The sequence below is a fragment of the Chlorocebus sabaeus genome, chromosome 13 (assembly GCF_047675955.1).
Source record: "Chlorocebus sabaeus isolate Y175 chromosome 13, mChlSab1.0.hap1, whole genome shotgun sequence".
In the NCBI taxonomy this organism is placed as follows: Eukaryota; Metazoa; Chordata; class Mammalia; order Primates; family Cercopithecidae; genus Chlorocebus; species Chlorocebus sabaeus.
The window spans coordinates 21,359,750-21,378,526 of record NC_132916.1 but is presented as its reverse complement, the minus strand read 5'-3'; the positions used below and the strand labels follow the sequence as shown (position 1 = coordinate 21,378,526).

Below are 18,777 nucleotides of genomic sequence, written 5' to 3'. Positions count from 1 at the left end.
TCTCAGAAGACCCGTGAGAGAAGAGCGAACTGTGGAGGAGGAAGGAATGAGTAGAAGGCACTAGCTGTTGCAAAAGAGAATCTGTAGGATAGTTGAGAGAAAGACTGTATTGCAGCCTCACTGAGAACCGTCAATATTGAATGAAAGAACGCAGGAGTCCAATCTGGGGAAATCACAGGTCTGAGACATTCTTTATCAGGTTAGGAGGAAGAGCAAGGTGAACCCTGAAGATAGCGAAGGACACATTGAAGAGGAAAAAGAAACTGGGCCCCATGACCAGGTCCAGTCTGGTAGCAGAAGCACGGCCAGCACAGGCAAGCAGTGAAGGGCAAGAGGCCCTAAGCGGGAACATCACTGCTGAGGGGCGCAGTCTGGGTGGACAGTCTGCGTGAGAGCAGGACAGCGGCAGGCGTGTCATCCGAGTGTATGAGGGCAGAAGGCCCTCTGTGTTGGAGATGAGTTTGATATAAAAAGTATACACGTGGGGAAACTCTGAACTCCGTCAGGCTTAGACCAGAAACAATTTGACAGAATGAGTTATGCTTTCTTTAAGATGAAACGGACTTTGCTTGAGTCCCATTACTTTAAAAACATAGTGAATCTATAAAATAAAATAATTCATTGTCACAGATTCCACAAGTTAATATGAAAATTAAACCGCGCATTACTTTTCTAGTAGTAAAAACTATTGATTGACTTGATTGACGTACTTCTCTACAAATTATCTTTTTAGTTCCCATTGATTAAACAAAAACAAGACACAACTAAGCAATAATTTTAAGAAGCATTCCTGAGGTCTATTTTACTATTTTACAGAGATAAAAAGATAATCATTTGTGGTGTACTGCAGTGAGGAATCTTGTGAGACCATATATACACAATCCCATTCTCATTTCTTTTTTAAATAAGCATTTTAAACAGACTAAGGGCTACATTAAAACAGCAACTGGATTCAATGACTTAATTCAATTTTGAGGCTTCTCAGGTGAGACTGAATGATCACCTAATGACTCTCTTACTATTAAAAAACAAATAAGGTTTTTTGAAAACAAGAAAAAAATAATGTGAAAATAGAACACTTGAAGTAAAATTATAATCATTATGAAGCTGTCACTTTAACACCTATAGACTTAATTGTTTTCCAATTGATATGTGAGAAAAAATGTCCCAGACTAGGTAAAAATATGCTGCTGAATGTTCATTGGAGGAAAAAAATAAATAAATAAAGACAACAAACAAAAAAAGGCAAAACGATTCTAGCTCTCAGGTGCCTAATATATGATGAGACCACTATGCATATCTTGGAGACAGAAATAAAGGTTCTCCTTTATTTTTTCTTTTCCTCTATTTTTCTTTTTAAAGGGTATGCATGAAAGAGGTACAAAGCTCATTATAATACAATGTGGGCTGCACATTGTATATACCAGCATTATTAGATGTCTGTATCGTTTTTAGCCTATACTTCAAATAGCTACAAGATTAGGTGCTGGATTTATACAAATTGAAATGTGCAACTTTTAATAACCTTAGTGCTTCCACAGACAAGTATCTGTCTTCCTTCCTCAACCCCTTCCCTATGTTTGCCAAGAAGGAGGGTAACAGGAATAAGATGCTGTGTTTGGAAGGAGGAACTCCACAAACTGTTGTGAGACATGCTAGTGATAGAACGGAGCCTTCACTTTCATATATGTGCCCATTTTAAATTTACTGCATTTGCCGGTTACTGTGCGAAACAGGGCACAACTGTGTGAGCTGCTGCATTAGCAAACTGGCTAAAGTATCCCTGTCGTTTATACTTCCCCACTGCACAATCAGAATGGAAACATTTGCTCTATTGGAAGGCAGTGATAAGGACGGATTTTTAAAGTTTCCATTTTTAAGTGAAAATGAAAGAAAAATGCTCTTCTAGATGTGTTGTGCCTTTGAGCTCCATTTGAAAAAAGAAAAAAAAAAAAGGCAGAGAAAGCTGCTGTGAAGGTCACCGAGTGAAAGAACTTCCTCAGGGCACAGAATAAATTAAATCCCAAGGAAAAAATAAAATGTGATTTCCAGAGTGTGAGGCACAAACTCCAAATGACAATGATTGACAGCCAAACTATATCCGTGCAATATCCAAGACTGCACGTTCTCATTTACCTCAGTGTAGCCAGCAAGCGCCCATTAAACATCCGTCTGATGCCCAAATTAACCTTCTTGGCAAACTGAAAGAGGCACAAACTATCATAATCAACCTTTCATTATCACAGCAGCCTCTAGTTAAAGGGTCAGAATAATTGTGCCATCAGAGCCTTGATTGTTTTCAATCAACAGACGGCTGGAGTGACAGCTCGGTGATGGAGGAGTCTGATGAAACCGCACCAGGCCTAATCAGAGCAGATGAAAGGAAGGCATGATTGGTGCAAATGAACAGTCGTGCCTCTCCTTTTCATTTACAATCTGAAATTACTCTTAAATTTGTGGGGTTTTTTTTCCCTCCCTTATGAGCACCACTGAAAGAATGTTTGACTTATTATGAGTTCTGACAGTGCAGAGTTATAAAACACAGGTAGGGTTATCAGCTGAGGCTTTAAGTGGGTATTCAGCATAATTCTAACAAATTCGCTCTTGAAAAGCACAAAATGACTAAAAAGGCTTCCAATGACCTAACCTCTCAGTGCTGTTTCATTAGCAGACCCATTTATTCTGCTGCTGTTAAATGATGAGACGATAAAACCAAGGGCAGGAATATCCTGTAAATGTTTTCTCCCAGTCTCACTGCTCTGCTTACTTCAGTATTAGTTCCTTTGCCCCAAAATCCTTAGAGTTCTCTAAAAGCAGTAAGAACATTAAGAGCTCAAAAGAGCTCATCCATCAGAGGGCATGCCTCAAACAGGAGTTGTTTTTCCTTAAGAACTTGATGCTATGGTGGGAACCACAAGTGATAGGAAAGGGACTAGAACCCAGAAATCCAATGTGGATATCAAAAAGAATATCTGGGGAAAAGGAATAAAAAATTCTGCAATAGGCCACGCTAAATCTAGCATAAAAAGAATTTGGAGAGACTTGAAACACCATAAAGCTGTATCTATACAGCTGTTTCTGTTAACAAACTACTGGCATTAACATCCTTAAAAAGTTTAGTGATGAATGGAATATACACTTGGAGTGGTAAAAATAAGCTTCTACTTTCTATTTTCTTTAATGCTGAGACCAACGAGCCAATCATGGGAGTATTATGATTTAGGTTAGTGCTGCAAAACAAAGGAAAGCCATTTAGCTGCAAAGATTAATATGCATCTAATATGTGTGCGTGTGGCTACCTGCAAGTGGGTGTACTGTGTGAATCCCACCTGCATATGTGTAAGTGATAGAGGACAGGACGGCTGTCGGCTCAGAATCCAGGGTAGTTTTTAACCTCTTTACTTAAAATTTTTATATAAAACTTAGGCCATTTTATTAGCTAGATTGGGTGTGAGAATGATGAGATGGGATATATAACTAACAAGGTAAAAAGAAGACTTACAAAATAACAGCCTTGAATTTTCCATGCAATATTTAGCAAAATTTGTTGCCTCTGAACCAGGTTTCATTTTATGAGCCAATTGCTCACCATGAATGTATCCAGAATGTACAAAATTCATGTAGTTCTACCTATATGGAAATGAACTTCACGCAGAATATTGCCAAACCCTGCATATGACTTTCTGCAAAATCTCAGAGTTTTTGTTTTGTTTTTCAGAAGACAGTTGTCAAAGAAAGCTATCGGGGAGGTAGTTCAAACACATGTATTTTCCAAATCCATCCTCACTCTCACACACTTTCTCAGTGCTGCATTCCTCAGCGGATCACTTTACTTTTTGTGTGCTCCCGGGCACCTTCCACAAGCTTTATCAATGAGTGACACATGCTCCATCATCTCCTGAGGGTTTAGTTCTCTCAGTGTGGTGCTGGCTTTTTAAGGCATGACTTCCTTCTGCCCAGAAGGCAGTTTGTGTATAGGTCAAGTAGGAGTGGCTTCAGGATACTGACTACACATGGGGTTGAAAACAGGATTTCCTGGCTGTTTCACAGAGCATGAAGACGAGAAGCAGGCCAATTGGGGTAAGTGCCTATTCTAACTCCCAGAATCCAAGGGGTGTGGAATTAATCATTCTAAAGCACTACACAGCCCCTCTACATTGCCTAAAACTTACATGAGATGAGAGGAGCAAAAAGATTCTTCAGGGTACCTGGCAAACCTGATAAGTCAACCCCTTTGTTTACTTTATTATTTACACTTTATTGGATTGATATGGGGCTTCACTCCAAAGAGTATGTAGTCCTAGCAGTGGGCAGAATAAGGAATTGATTACAGTCCTCAGCAGGTCCAGTGTCATTCTCACTGCCAAAGAGAGAGATGCCTAAAGTGTATTTGCCACTTAACTAAGCATCGTCCTTTCTGGATGGAGAGGTTTAGTTTTAGTTTCAGCTGTGAGTAATTTTCCATTGTGATTGGCTGACTTATAGTCAATTTAGTATAATTAATGCCAAATTACATTGTAATTCACATAGAATTACAAATTAAAAGCTACATTAAGAGCAAATGAATTAATCAAAATTAATGATATTATGCTCACTTGTTTTAAAGTGTTAATAAGATAAGTCCTCCTAAAACGTTTAAACTTTAGCGCACCATCCATCACTCCTTTAATTACCTGATTTCCTTGTGTGGCCAGAGAAGGTAGCATGTGGGCATTCCTCATCAACAAGAACACACACAAAGAAGATATGTGCACTCAGCCTCTGGTGTGCAGGGTCTTTTTAGCTCCTGTTCTTGAAGCATAAGTAATACCGTGCCACTTACCAATACTGACTTGTAACTCTTCCTATAGACAAAGGAGAACAATGCACAAAATCTTTGATACATAACTTTAGAATCATTCATTGACTTTTTTTTTCCCTGAATTTGTCTTCCTGGTTATGCTTTCTCTACCAGAATATCAAAATAGGTTTGTAGTTCATCAACATGCCACCGCACGTAACAAGGAGGAGGTGGTCAGACGAAGGGGTGGATCCTCACCATGGCGAATGCATAACTCTGTATTATGAGCGTAAGAAAAGCCCAAGAATGATGTATGAATGCCTCTTCCTGATTATGATCTCAGAATGGCCACTTTTCTCCTCCAGGTGTGTTGAGTCAGGGTGTTATTTTTCCTTGTAGTAGAAATTTTGGACGCAAGGGTGGGAGAAGCACTTCTAAGGAAGTCAGTATTCAATAATAAATGTTGAGGCTTTTCCTGACATATCTTTAGAATGTAAATAATTCTAGAGCCTCTGGGTCACTTTATAAGTAAATTTACATCCTCTCCTTTAGAACTCCCAGAACAGCAAATCTCTATGGTCTGACACAGTCAATCAGCATGATTGTGGCCTAACACTGAAGAAAACGGATTCACAGGATCATTTGTGTTGGAAAGAGATTAACATTTATCAATTTCAAGAAATTTATATCTTTCACCTTTTCTCTTAAGCCCCATATCTAAACCATCACCCAGCTGTCAATTTCTGCTGCATACATTTCTAAAATTTCAATATATTGGGCATAAAATGAAGATGGAATGATCAGTCATTTCCATTTGTTCCTTCCAATCTCTGGTCTCAAATAGGGAAAACAGCCTACAGACTTTTTCCCACACGGTCTGTGTCACTGCAGCAGAAATAATGGCACTCCAGGTTCTTTTTTACTCTAATTTATGTCTCTTGGTCAGATTTTAAAGAGATCCTCCCTTATCGTCTTTCATTTCCTGCTTTATACTACACCATCGTGTCCTTTGAAGGAATAAAAGATGGTTCCCTCCCTCTGCCAGAAATCTCTATGCATTCTTCCTTATCAAACCATCCAGAGCCCCAGTTTCTGGGCTCTGATCAAAAAAGACCCTCAGCAACACTGTCCTGTACTACTTTATTGGAGACATTTTTGCAACTTCCCGCAAAGTCTCACAACAGGTGAAAATGAAAACTGGTAATTTATTAGGAAATGTCTACTTCTGGTTCACTCATTATAGAGTAATATATAAAAACCTTTGACTTATGAGATGTATAAGGCACTTTCAGGTTCTGTTTTCTTAAAGAGTTGGTATATTTCAAGAGAATACAGTGAGACCTCCATTGAAATCTATACTGTGAAATGAGTCAACTATTGAACTTCCAGAGGCCTTAGTTTTCTCACTAGTTAAAATTTGGATCATACTTGCCTTATCAACCTTAACAAGGCTGATGAGAGACTCAAGAGAAATTATGTGTGTGAAATGCTTTAAAATATAAAGCTCTCTAGGCTTGTAAAGAATCATTATTGTTGGTATTATTATTGATGGACTTCTATGCTAGCCTCAGGGTTTCTACCTTGTATATGGCTTATAGTTGGGTTTTACTTTTAAATCCCTGATAACCCAGGTAGCAGCAATATTACTGCAGGCCACCAATGCATAAGTAATATTCTCCAGTCATCTCTTTCCTTCTCACAGCAGCAACAACAAAAATATCAGTCTGGAAACAACATGAATCACAATGAAAATTAGAAGCAGAGAACATAAATATGTCATATCTCATAAATCACCTTGTTCTGTTGTGCTTATTCTTTAAAAAAAAAAAAAAAAAGGAAAGAAAAAAAACTATTAACTCATGAGAACAGCAGCACATGAACACAAGTTGGGTCTCCTGTAATTTCTGATAATCACTGCCCCTCACAGCTACTCAGCAATGCACAGCTCTAGCACTGAGGATTAGCTGGAGCAAAGCCGCTCTGAAATGAACATGTCATGCGTCTCGCAAAGGCACACACCCCAGACAAACAGCAGCAAAGCCACGAGTCAAGTTACTGGAGGATGCACCCTCACAGAGGAGTTAGCCGCATGTAGATCAGGAGGAAAGACTAAATATATGCTCTGGCAACTAGGAGAACCAATCCCTGAAACAGCAGCATTACTCCATGTCCAGCTGGGGGCCCCTCAAAGGATAAAACATCCTCTGGGCATAACATTATTTGGGATGCAAAGGAGCCACTGTTTATTCTCTTCACTAACATCTAAGAAGAAGGAAACGGAGATACCCTCATCACATTTGTAGAAAAAAACTATACGTAGTTGGGAGAAACTATAAGAAGTTTCAGAAAGAAAATTAAGAAGTGGTACAAATTTGTAAGTTGGGACTACAGGTACGAATTTCATGAGTTTAAGAAATGGTAAGTTTAAAAAATAGGAGATATTGTGAAGAAACCCAGATAATAATAATACCCAGAAAGTAGCTATCTGGGAAAATAATAGTAACAACACATGCATGTATGAAAGAGAATTGAAGAAGGGCAGGAACATGATGAAAAATTATAATTTGTTTGAGGATAAGAGTTCTTAGTATTTTATTCCATTTCTAGTTACCAAGGTCCATATATTAAAACATGAACACAGCTTGTAGAATTTTTTGATTAAATATTTACCCACAGCCTGATGTGTTTGAGGCTTGGACTGCATCATATGGATTGACAAATGTTTGTGAAGCTGTTTAGAGGGTGCATACAACAATCGAGAGTTAACAATAAGCAAAGCCTTGAACAAAAGGTGAAAGGACACTGGTTAGTATTGAAACATCCAGTCAAAAGCATGTCATCTCCATTGCACCCATATCGTTTCAACGTGCCCCAACTTGGCAAAGAAATCATTATGCTATTTGGTACAGGTCAGTTCTCACTGGGAAGGAATTGGGCAGGTGGGAAACAGCAGCAAGCAGAAAGCCCCACATCAGACACCGTCAGGCCCACGACAGCAGGACCCTGTTGGTCCTTCCCATTACTGACTGTCCAGAACCCGTCATATGGCAGGCAATAGTAGTATCCCACAGGACATGGCTGGGCAGAGCAGGCACTCAATAACTATTTGGAATGAATGAAAGAATGAATGAGGCATATGTCATCTAACAGAATTAGAATTAGCAATATGACACAGACATGGAGGCAGGCACAGAGGCCATGATTTGTTCAATCCATGGGCACTACCCAAAGGAACTAGAATGATCATGCTCTTTTTTCTGTTTTTGTTTTCTTGTTTTTTTTTTTTTTCCAGACAGGGTCTCACTCTGTTGCCCAGGCTGGAGAGCAGTGGTGGAATCACGGCACACTGCAGCCTCAACTTCTTGGACTCAGGTGAACCTGCCCTTTGGGTAGCTGGGACTACAGGTGCATGCCACCATGCCTAGCTAATATTTTCGTAGAGACAGGGGTCTCACTATGTTGCGCAGGCTGGTCTCAAACTTCTGGGCTCAAGTGATCAGCCTGCTTCAACCTCGCAAAGTGCTAGGATTACAGGCATGAGCCACTGTGCCCAGCTAATCAAGCCTTCTTAATTCCTGTTAAAGTCATAGGATTAATTGGATGCACCTCTGTGCCCATTGCCTGAGTATTTCTGAGCTTCTATTACAAATTTAGAAGCTATAGACCAAAGTAGACATAGCTCAAGAATTAGAAGACATGAGTTTGATTCCTAGATATGTTACCTCAGTTTCCCCTTTTGTACTACAGGAGAACAAAGCAATAATAAATGCAGATGCTTTCTCAAAACTGTGATGTGATATTCAAATTGGAAGTATTTTAATAGTATTGTTTGACATATAGTACTATTTAAAGTCCTTGCTTCTTCCTGTCCAGAGGTACATTTGGGTCAATTTATCATCGAAGGATAAAAGACGAAAGCTGAGTACATCACTAGTGTCCTCTACTTTCCAACTATAAAGGGATAGTAGCTTTTTGTTTGGGTTCACTTCTGGGACTCCTTTTGAAGAAAATGATTCATTCAAACTGTAACGTGGCTGATTCTGTGGTATACATAAAAGCCCAGGAGGAGCATGTCAACAAACCACTGCATTTGAGATTGTTGACTAAACAATATGTGGCTTATGTCTCTCAAGATATAAAATGAATATGTAATTAACAGTATGACTTAGGGAAGCAAATTTCCAATAAAAATATAAGGAAAAACGCAGGCCAAACTCATTTTCTATATCAATTTTCTTAGAATAAATCCAGCCTTATGTAGGAATAGTAGGATGTCTTATTATCCATTCAATACATTTTAATATGGAAACTCTACATTATTGTTTTTATTTATTATTATTAGAGTGCAAAAGAACATGGCAGTAGGTAATGCAAACACTACAGCACAGCCTCTGCCTCTAGGGATGGATAATCACGGACAAATATAAACAGGATTGCCCCAGCCCCAAATCAGGTGACATGGTCCCTCTTTGCCACACTAAAATAGGACATAATTTAGGTTTGTGCAATTGCTTTTGCACCAACCTAAGAGAATAAAGGCAACCCTCCCTGCTGAGGTCTCACCTTGTTTGACGTCACTCACAGAGCCAGTGAATTTTTTGGCCTTAGTATCTACTTAAGTCCAGGCAAAGTGAGACCCAGAATACAAGTAGGAAGTGTCCTCAACCCCAAGGTTAATAAAGTAAGAAAAGTACTGTTCTTTTTTTTGAGATGGAGTCTCATTCTATCATCCCGGCTGGAGTGTAGTGGCGCGATCTCCACTCACTGCAACCTCTGCCTTTCAGTTCAACTGATTCTCCTACCTCAGCCTCCGGAGTAGCTGGGATTACAGTGCCTGCCACCACACCCAGAGCTGTTTTCTTTCATTTTTAAACATCTTTCTTGTTTCTGCTACTTTGGAGATAAAATAAAAATTCAGAGAGCTGTACTTATGGTTTAAAATCAGAAGGATTCTCTCCATTTGGGAGGAGGCCTGGGAGAGGAAAACAGAGTTGGCAGACCTGTCCTCTGCCTTCCTTCCACTCTAGCATAATTTTGGGTATTTAGTAGGTGCTCAGTACATTCTGATGGGTGGGCAGCCATACTTTCTCCCTATGCTACTGTATATAAGAACTGATGTTATATTCAGGCTTTTTCTATAAATTGTACTGCCATGGAAAACAGTAATCTCCCTCTCACTCTGGTGAAAGAGAACCTAAAGGCAGAAAATGCAGGAATGCATGTTCCTGAAAAGAAAATAGAGATTACTCAGCACTTCCTATGAAAATGAAAACAGATTCAATCTTGAGAATGATATGGAATTATTTATATGTGTTGTTCTAAGTGTTTTTAATGAAGAATTGCCATGTTTTGGCTTATTTAAAAATATTTTATTGACAAGAAGGATTGTATAGATTCAAGGTATACAACATGATTATTTGATATGTATATACACTGGGAAATGACTACCATAATCAAATTAATGAACATATCCCTAGAACCCATGCTCTACATTAGATCCCTAGAACTTGTTTATTTTCTAACTGAAAGTTTTGTGCCCTTTGACCAACATCTCCCCATTTCTTGCACTCCCCAGCTCCTGTGGCAAGACGCTGGCTCAACAGTATGAAAATATATGCAAAATCTAACAGAAGATATTTAACAGAGCCCTACTGAAACGAAGTTCTAATTGGGAGCTAAAATCCGAAAGCAAAATCAAATGGATAGAGATTTGCCAGGTCACAAATGCAAGTGACCTCATGTCCCATATTTCCATTTCAGCTGATTTGTTTGGTTTTAGTCTCCTTTCTTTGAACCCAATAGCCAATTTGGTGTCTTTCATCTGGAACCTGATAAATTGCTGGCCTTGAAACATAAAACCAAATTGTTGAGCTGAATTGAACTAAATTTTTAAAAAACAATATATTTCAGGGAACTTCTATGTCCTTATCCATTCTAAGGTATGTATGTGTACAACTCTCTCTGTTACCTCTAAATATAGAGTGAAATTAACCAACAGATCAAGTCATTTCAGACTTGAAATGGAAGGGATAAAAATTTGTCTACAAGGGACCAAGAAGATTTCTGTGAGAGAAAAGACTCAGAATAAAGCTTTAAAAGGTCAGATGGCAAAAAAAGAACAGTTCCAAGGCATCATCTTGGGGTGTTTTACAGATTCGCAGATCCACAGAATGATTACTGTGGTCTGCATACAGCACATTTTGTTGAGGAAAGGGCCTGGGTAAGGAACAGCAGGAAAAAGTGAAAAAGAGTTGGTTCAGTGAGGATAATTTGAAGGTTCTTATGACAGGTCTTCAGTGCCAGACTGCATGAAGTCTGGTGAATAATGAAAATTAGATCTTTCACCAAAAATGGAATGGTCCCAGATGACATTATCAGGACATCGTAGAAGAGCCAGCTGCCTAAGTGTGTGTGTGTTTACCATGCTCTCACCTAAGTTACTGGTCGCACACATTAATCAAATAGCACGCCCCCCTCCATCCAGTTTTCTATAACCTGTCCTACCTTGTGCCAATTTCCTTTCTCCTCCCCAACACCCTTTGCTTCACTCTTCTTCTTTAAGACACGGGATGGGGATTTGTTAAAGTCAATGAGCACTTTATTACAGTGAGAACATTCCGTAATGAACAATTCAGCAATTTAATGAGATTCTGTAGATCTGTCTCTAGCCTGTCCATCAAGTTTCACTTCTATAAAGCACCCTGACACTAATCCTCTGGCATACCCAATCTCTACCCTGGGCTGAATATTAGATTCTTCCATGGTATATTGCATTACTAGTATAACCTCAGCAAAAATGATGAACTTAACTACACTTGAGGCAAAATAGCTGGTCTGATTTGATTTTTCTCTATATGGGGTTGAATATGAGGGAAATACTTATTTACTAAGATAAAGCAAAAACAGTTTCTTATTGCCTGCTTAATGCCTAAATTGATAATATTTATGTGAGTCTTTTAATTCTTTCTTGAGGACCAGGTATTAAAAAAATTATTGCCCGCAGCAGAAACCAGCTTTTAAAATTCTACATTATAATATTAGTAACCTTTAGAGAGGCAATTATGATGACTCTTAAGTGGACAGTATGGAATTTTCTTGACACTCAGCCATCTGCACATTACCATGTCGATCTCTGGCAGTGCCTTTAACTGCACCACAAAAAGAGATAGAAGCCACAAGGATGGTTAGCCTCAGACGTCAATTCAGTTAGAAAAAATTAAATGCAGGATTCATTCCAAATATTTCTTTTTCCCTTGGGAAGTGAAGAAAATTTGGCTACTTCCCACTTTGAACTGACCAAAGTAAATTCTGCTGATTTGTGTTTATAAGAGAGAGCCACAGATAATTGAAATTTCTACCAATAACAGATCCTTGTCAACCTATTCAACCTCTGCCTGAACAAACATTACCAAAAATACCCAAGGAGCCACGAAAATGTATTCTTTAGTGTCTTTTTGGTCCTTATATTTTCTTTATCAAGACACTGTGCAATAGTGAAGACATGGGGTCTGGTGTTAGCAGACTTAAATTTGAAGGCTGGCTCTGCTCTGTGACTCTGAGTAAGGCACAGAAGGCTCATTTTGTTCATCTGGTACATGCAGTGATAATAGCCATTCTTTCAGGCCTGCTGTCAATAAGTTTGCAAAGAGCCTGGGACCCAGAAGCCTTCAGGACACTGCAGCTCTTTAATTCCCTCTGGTGGAAGCAATAATGAAGAGGGAAGTTACCGATTAAAATAACACAAATAATGAAATAAGGCAGAAAGGTATCAGGAAAAAAATGAGTGAGTAGAGTTAGCTACTGAATAATTAACAGCTACCTATATGACTATTTTGGCCAGAATTAAAACACTGTCTAAATATCACTTGATAAGATACCAGGGATTCACTGTTTAATCAGCTAATAGAAGACTTTAAATTTTCCCTAGTAGTCTGCATATAATTATTTTTCAAATGATCATGAAATCTTGGAGGCATGGCACCTTAGAAGTAACAAAATGGCTAGCCAGTGCTTCAGAGAGTGAGATAGACAGGCTGTGATAGGGAGGAGGAAGATGGGCTCTCTGAATATTCCCCAAAGACGCCATGTGGATTGTTCAAGGAATAGTCACTGGGGATGAGCAGAAGAGGATTTAAATTGAATAATCAACTTCAAACCACAAAACATCCTCCTGTCCTCTAGACAAAGGAACGACACAATGTGAAAAGAATGCTATGTCAGGCGAAAAGGCAGGGCTTAGGAAAATAGCAATGAATGCAGAATGAGCTAAGGATGGAGATTTTTCCACTGCTATGCAAGAAGAGCTTCATTTCATTCAAGATCCAAGCTGCTCTCTATTGCAACAAAGAAATGTTTCTGAATTGTTTACAGCAAAGGCCCAAATTTACTCTGATTCTACTGGTCTTAAATATGCATATATATCACTTTACAATCCATTTTTTTTTGTCATATTTTGTTTAAGAAACAATTTTTATCAGGAAAAAAAAATCCCTTGACTCAGATGTGACCATGTTAGGTTCTGGGAAGCCACAGTGAGGGTCTCATGGATCGCCCCTGCAATTCCCTGAGTTAAGCTGCAGAGTCCGCTGAGGGCCCTGAGCCTCAAGGGCCAGTGTTCTCCAATCACTTGTCCATCAAGGAAGCATGACTTCTAAAATAACTCCATGAGGACCAAAGCCGCTAAAATAGTGGTAATTGTTCCTCAATCCTTTAACTTAAAATCATGGCATGCCTTTTCAGCGCCAAAAGAGGACCGTGCACAGCGCCCTTACCTGCCAGATCTGCTCTTCGCTCAGGGAGGTCAGGCGGTCACTCTTCAGCACCTCCTGAAGCAGGCAATAGGGAAGCGTTAGAACATCTTCCGGGCGGCTCTTCAGGAGTTCAGAGAGATGTTTCACTAAGAAATCGATCACTGCCTTCTCCAACAAAGTGAGGTTAAAGAGGTCAGCAAGTCTGTACAGATCCAAGTAATTAAAGCTATTTAATTCCTGGGTGCCAAAAAAATAAAAATGAAAAAAGATCTCTTAGAAATCAATCCAAGAAAGAGCAGGCAAGAAATTCAGATGGACTCACTAAGGTTCTCATCACAGAGGTGGGAGAAATGGGACGGCTAGTGTTAAAAAAACAAAACAAAACAAAACAAAACAAAACAAAACTAGAAATCACCATTATAAGGCTCTGCGTAGAGAACGGCTATTCTAGAATTCATAATTTTTCCTCATTTTACTCCTCTCAAAACCCGTATATTTAAAGACATCTTAATAAAAGGAGTGAAAGGGGTCTCTGGTTTCAAGGGCTGAAATGTTATTTTGCAGCATTCTAGAGATATTTTACTAATGAGGGCAATTGATTTTTCTACCCTTACCATATTTTACAGTTTTTTCTCTACTGAAGATAATGTAAGGGCAGGTAAATGGAGATTCATGATTAGATGACATAAACTGTATGAAGACAGACTGACTCTGCTCTTTTTCTAAAACTTCAAGCTAAGTAGGTCTTTAAGTCAAAACAACCCATCCTGTCTTAACTAAAACCCAGAGTTTTATATACAAGGTCTCCGGAAATGAGGAAATCTCACAGAAAAGACTCCTATTTGAATAATTCTGTATTGAATCCACCTAAGATGGATGATTTGTAATTGTTCTTTGTTTTTTTTCTCAGCCTCAAACATTCCATTTTTCCCACCTTTTTGAAGAGTTTCTGCAGAAATGCTTCAAATTTGGGAGGATTTTACCTGCAGTCTCAAGCTCATAGCCAGGGCTCTACAATTATGCCTCCAGAGAGTCACAGCTTCCACTGTACCTTTGTCACTGTACCCCCGCAAAAATCAGAGATACAGGACACTTGTTGAAAGAAAATTTACATATGTCAAGTAGAATGAAAGTGGGCTGTTTCCTACTTTCCCCTCACTTTTAACTTACAATTATTAATATAATTATGAGCAATATTTTTCCAATAACTTGAGGAATGCAGAATGCTATCAGATAGCCATTTCACTCTATAAATCCAAGTAATTTTCAATATACTTTCCTCCCTTTCTAGTTATCTAAAAGTATTAAGAACTCTATACTGAGGTGCACAGTTTGCACCTCAGTAGATAACTGTATAAAGCAGGGAGCTGAAGGAAAAAGAAAACTCACCCCAAGGCAATGCTAACATAGCACGCACTCCTCCTTTTGGGGCAGATGGGCTCTGTAAGCCTTAAGCAAAACCATTGCTTCTCGTCCTTTTGGTTAAACCATGTGTAAGCAAAATAAGCACCAATAATGCTGCTTTTAAACTTTCCATTAATGTAATGGGGGAAGGTGGGAAGCAATACACTTCATTAAATGCCCAACAATAGTACTGTGGATGGGAAACAAAAAATACTGCTGTTATAGAAAGAGTGCCGTTTCTAGTTATAAAAAGTAATAAATGCTCATTTCATAAAATTCAGGAAATATAAAGTATGGAAAACAAAAATCGGTCATAATTTCACCATGCAGAGATAATCACTATTAATGTATTTGTATATATACTTCTAGACTTTTAAAAAATAAGTCTTTTATATGTTGAAAAAAGAGAAGAGTTGCATTCAGGACCAAACAAACCATCAGCCACCACAGGCACTTGGAGGCAACCAAGGCAGGCAGAGAAGAGCAAGGGCGGTAGAGGCAGGCAGACTCGGCTCAAATCCAGCTTGACACACCATTGGCTGGGGTCTTGGGTCAGTCACTGAATCTCTGTTATTCCCCAAGTACAATTTTTTTTTTTTTTTTTTTTTTTTGAGACGGAATCTTGCTCTGTCGCCCAGGCTGGAGTACAGTGGTACGATCTCAGCTCACCACAACCTCTGCCTCCAAGTTCAAGTGATTATCCTGCCTCAGCCTCCCGAGCAGCTGGGACCACAGGCGCACCCCACCACACCCAGCTAATTTTTGGATTTTTAGTAGAGACGGGGTTTCACCATATTGATTAGCCTGGTCTTCAACTCCTGACCTCATGATCCGCCCGCCTCGGCCTCCCAAAGTGTTGGGATTACAGGTGTAAGCCATGGCGCCCGGCCTCCCCCAAGTACAAATTTAAGAGCTCAACGAGCTTATTGGGTTGGCATAAAGATAATGTATAAAAAGCACTTACCATAAAAGTTTGGCACGTGGAAAGTACACAGTAGGTTGCCGGGGAGAGCAAGAACAATAAAGTATATTTGAGCATTGTTGTTTGGGATCCATAAACCATGATTAACCACTGATGCAAGGAGGTCAAAAGGAAGCATGTGTTTTCTTTAGATATTCAAGTCTTGAATAAGGCACACCATTAACTCAGGGAAAGAGGGGGTGGCCAAAATAAAAACCACAGAATTAAGATAAAAACTAATTGCAAGTTAATGCCTGCCACATCTATACAACTAACCCACATCTTTCTCCTAAGCTCTGAATTCATTTTCCCAACTGCTTATAAGAAGATGCTGTCTCTTGGATATCCCACAGTCATAACCTCATCATGTCCAAACTGAGTTTTGTTTTTTTGTTTTTTTGTTTTTTTTTTTTGAGACGGAATCTCACTCAGTCACCCAGGCTGGAGTGCAGTGGTGCGATCTCGGCTCACTGCAAGCTCCGCCTCCCAGGTGCTCGCCATTCTCCTGCCTCAGCCTCCTGAGTAGCTGGGACCACAGGTGCCTGCCACCACGCCCGCCTAATTTTTTGTATTTTTAGTAGAGACACGGTTTCACTGTGTTAGCCAGGATGGTGTCCATCTCTTGACCTCATGATTTGCCCGCCTCAGCCTCCCAAAGTGCTGTGATTACAGGCGTGAGCCACTGTGCTCGGCCTAAACTGAGCTTATTTTATAATAGCCTGCATCTTCTCCTGTATCTCCTCTCTTAGATAACAGTCACATCTAGACACCCCACATCAAGAACCCAAAAGCTGGCCCATATTCCTCCCTTTTATCTAGTCAATCGCCAGTTCTGTCTCTTTTTCCTCTTTAGTATTTCTTGTTCTGTCCCTTATCATCCCCTGTCTGGACTTCTTGCAACGGTGTCCTAAATTACCATTCTTGCTTCCAGTAGCAAACTCTCTATCCTGCCTTTTCACAAGAATCTGGCCATATTTATTACCTGTTTAAAACCCACTAATAAGTTTCGATTTGCTTTTGGGAAAAAGTCCAAACTCAGTAACACTGTATAGCCTTCCATGACCTGGACTTTGCGATCTTCACATCCTACAGTGCAGCAACCCTGTCCACCCTGGTTTGGCTCTAGCCATGACAACAACCTACACATTCACACTATGTGCCAGGACTACAGCAGGAATTGGCAACACAGATGAGCAAACAAAGGCAATCCCCAGGTCTTATGGGATATATAGTCTACTGGAAGAGAAGGCCATAAATCTAAAAACCTTACAATTACATGGAAAACTATAATTGAGGTAAAAGCTACGAAGAGTAGAATATAGGACTCTGAGTGTCCGTAACAGGGATTTGACTTGGAATTAGTAAAGGGCTAACTTGGAGTTGACTTGGTGTAGAAAGTTAGTAAAGGCTTCCCTGAGAAGCCGTTTGGTGCTGAGAGTTGAAGGAAAAGCACCCTTTGTTCACTTGGCAAAGAGTAGGATGGGGATGTATATTAACAACATTTTATTTCCGTATTCTCTATGTTCTGGCACCTGGGGTCTCACTGACTGGGAAGAGACTGCCCCTCCCAGGGCTAGCCAATTCTTTGAGAGAGCAAACGGCTTTCATATGCAAAGTAACCAATCCAGAACCATTACTCTAAACCACCTCCTCTGTGTGGCTTCTACACTCCAGAAGGCAATAGTCCTCTGTCCCCATCATCTCAGGGCCAACTACCAGACAACCAAAGCCAGCCCCTACTCTCTAGAACCCACGGAAACTTTCAAACTAGCCAATCATAAGCCTGCTAACCCTGCCTTGCCCACTTCCTTCCTGCAGATACCACTTTAAAGGCTCTGATCCACTTTTCCCCTCTCACTCCTTCTACCTCCTCACCCACCCTGGGGCTTCCCTATGTGGTCCTGGAAGTGTGGTCTGTGCCCTCTTATTGGAGCAGAAACAAACAATGTTTTCAATGGGAGTTGTCTCCTGATCTGTTGGCCTCACCATAACTCAATAATAACAAAACCTACATTTTAAAGCAGGATCATGGTGGGATTTCAGGGAGATGCTCTAAGCCAAAGAAGCAGCATAAGCAAAATTCCTATGGGGGAGGATTTGTGTTTCCCTTGTTTCATCTGAATATCCTATATAGCACATCTCCCTTCCTCTCCATGTCACCCTCAGTCACATTTCTCCATCTTATTTGTTTTAGAGTTTGTCACCACCTATAATTATCTCCAGCATTTATTTGCCTACTTGTTTATAATGTGTTTGTCTCCTCCCCTGATCCCCCAGTAAGCTCTGTGGGAGGAAGGAGCTGCTAGTTTGTTCACCACTGTATCCTCAGAGCCTAGAACAACGCCAGGTACATTCAAGCTGCACTTGCTGAATGAAGAAACCAGATCATCTTTTCAACTTCCCTGGATCAGGTCAAATTGACCACCTCCTTCTGTGTGCTTCTACTCTGCCCTATGCAAACATGTCTAGCACATCACTTGTCACTGCAAGCACCCTTTGATTGCAGATCTCTCTCTCTCTCTCTACCAAATCTAAGCTTCTTGGAAGCAAAGATTGTGTTTCACACCTTGTGTGTCCCTGGTATCCAGTAGGGAGCAGATGCTTAATACATGTGTGTTTAATGAAAGAATGCCCATGTGCTTTTTCTGTTTACTTATAATTAGGCAAACACAGAATAGCCCATGTCTTTCCTATGTCTATCCAATTCTGAACCTTGTTCAAATCGGGCCATTTTTCATACCTCACAGGCCTCCCTGATTGTCCCTTTCTCTTTCTGGCCTTCTGACACATACACATAAAGGCAAAGCCAGTGATCATTCTGTTTTCTGTGTGGGAAAATTGGTAATAACGACTAGAGTTGAAAGTGTTACTGAACAATTACA

The 18,777-nt window shown here is 39.8% G+C and overlaps 1 protein-coding gene across 9 annotated transcripts in view; it reads right to left on the bottom strand.

Annotated features, from left to right (window-relative positions):
• KLHL32 (kelch like family member 32) overlaps positions 1-18,777 on the bottom strand; it is a 242,603-nt gene that overhangs the window by 43,771 nt on the left and 180,055 nt on the right. For 5 of the 9 annotated variants that reach the window (XR_005241332.2, XM_038001106.2, XM_008007533.3 and 2 more), the window contains one exon: positions 13,552-13,767. The exons of 2 other annotated variants lie outside the window; for them this stretch is intronic. Coding sequence is in view for 5 of the 7 variants with exons in the window: in XM_038001106.2 (XP_037857034.1) it covers positions 13,552-13,767 (216 nt within the window). In the remaining 2 variants the exon portion in view is untranslated. Of the gene's footprint in view, positions 1-13,551; positions 13,768-18,777 lie in introns of those variants that run through there. 2 more of the 9 variants (XM_038001103.2, XM_073022359.1) reach the window with 2 other exon arrangements.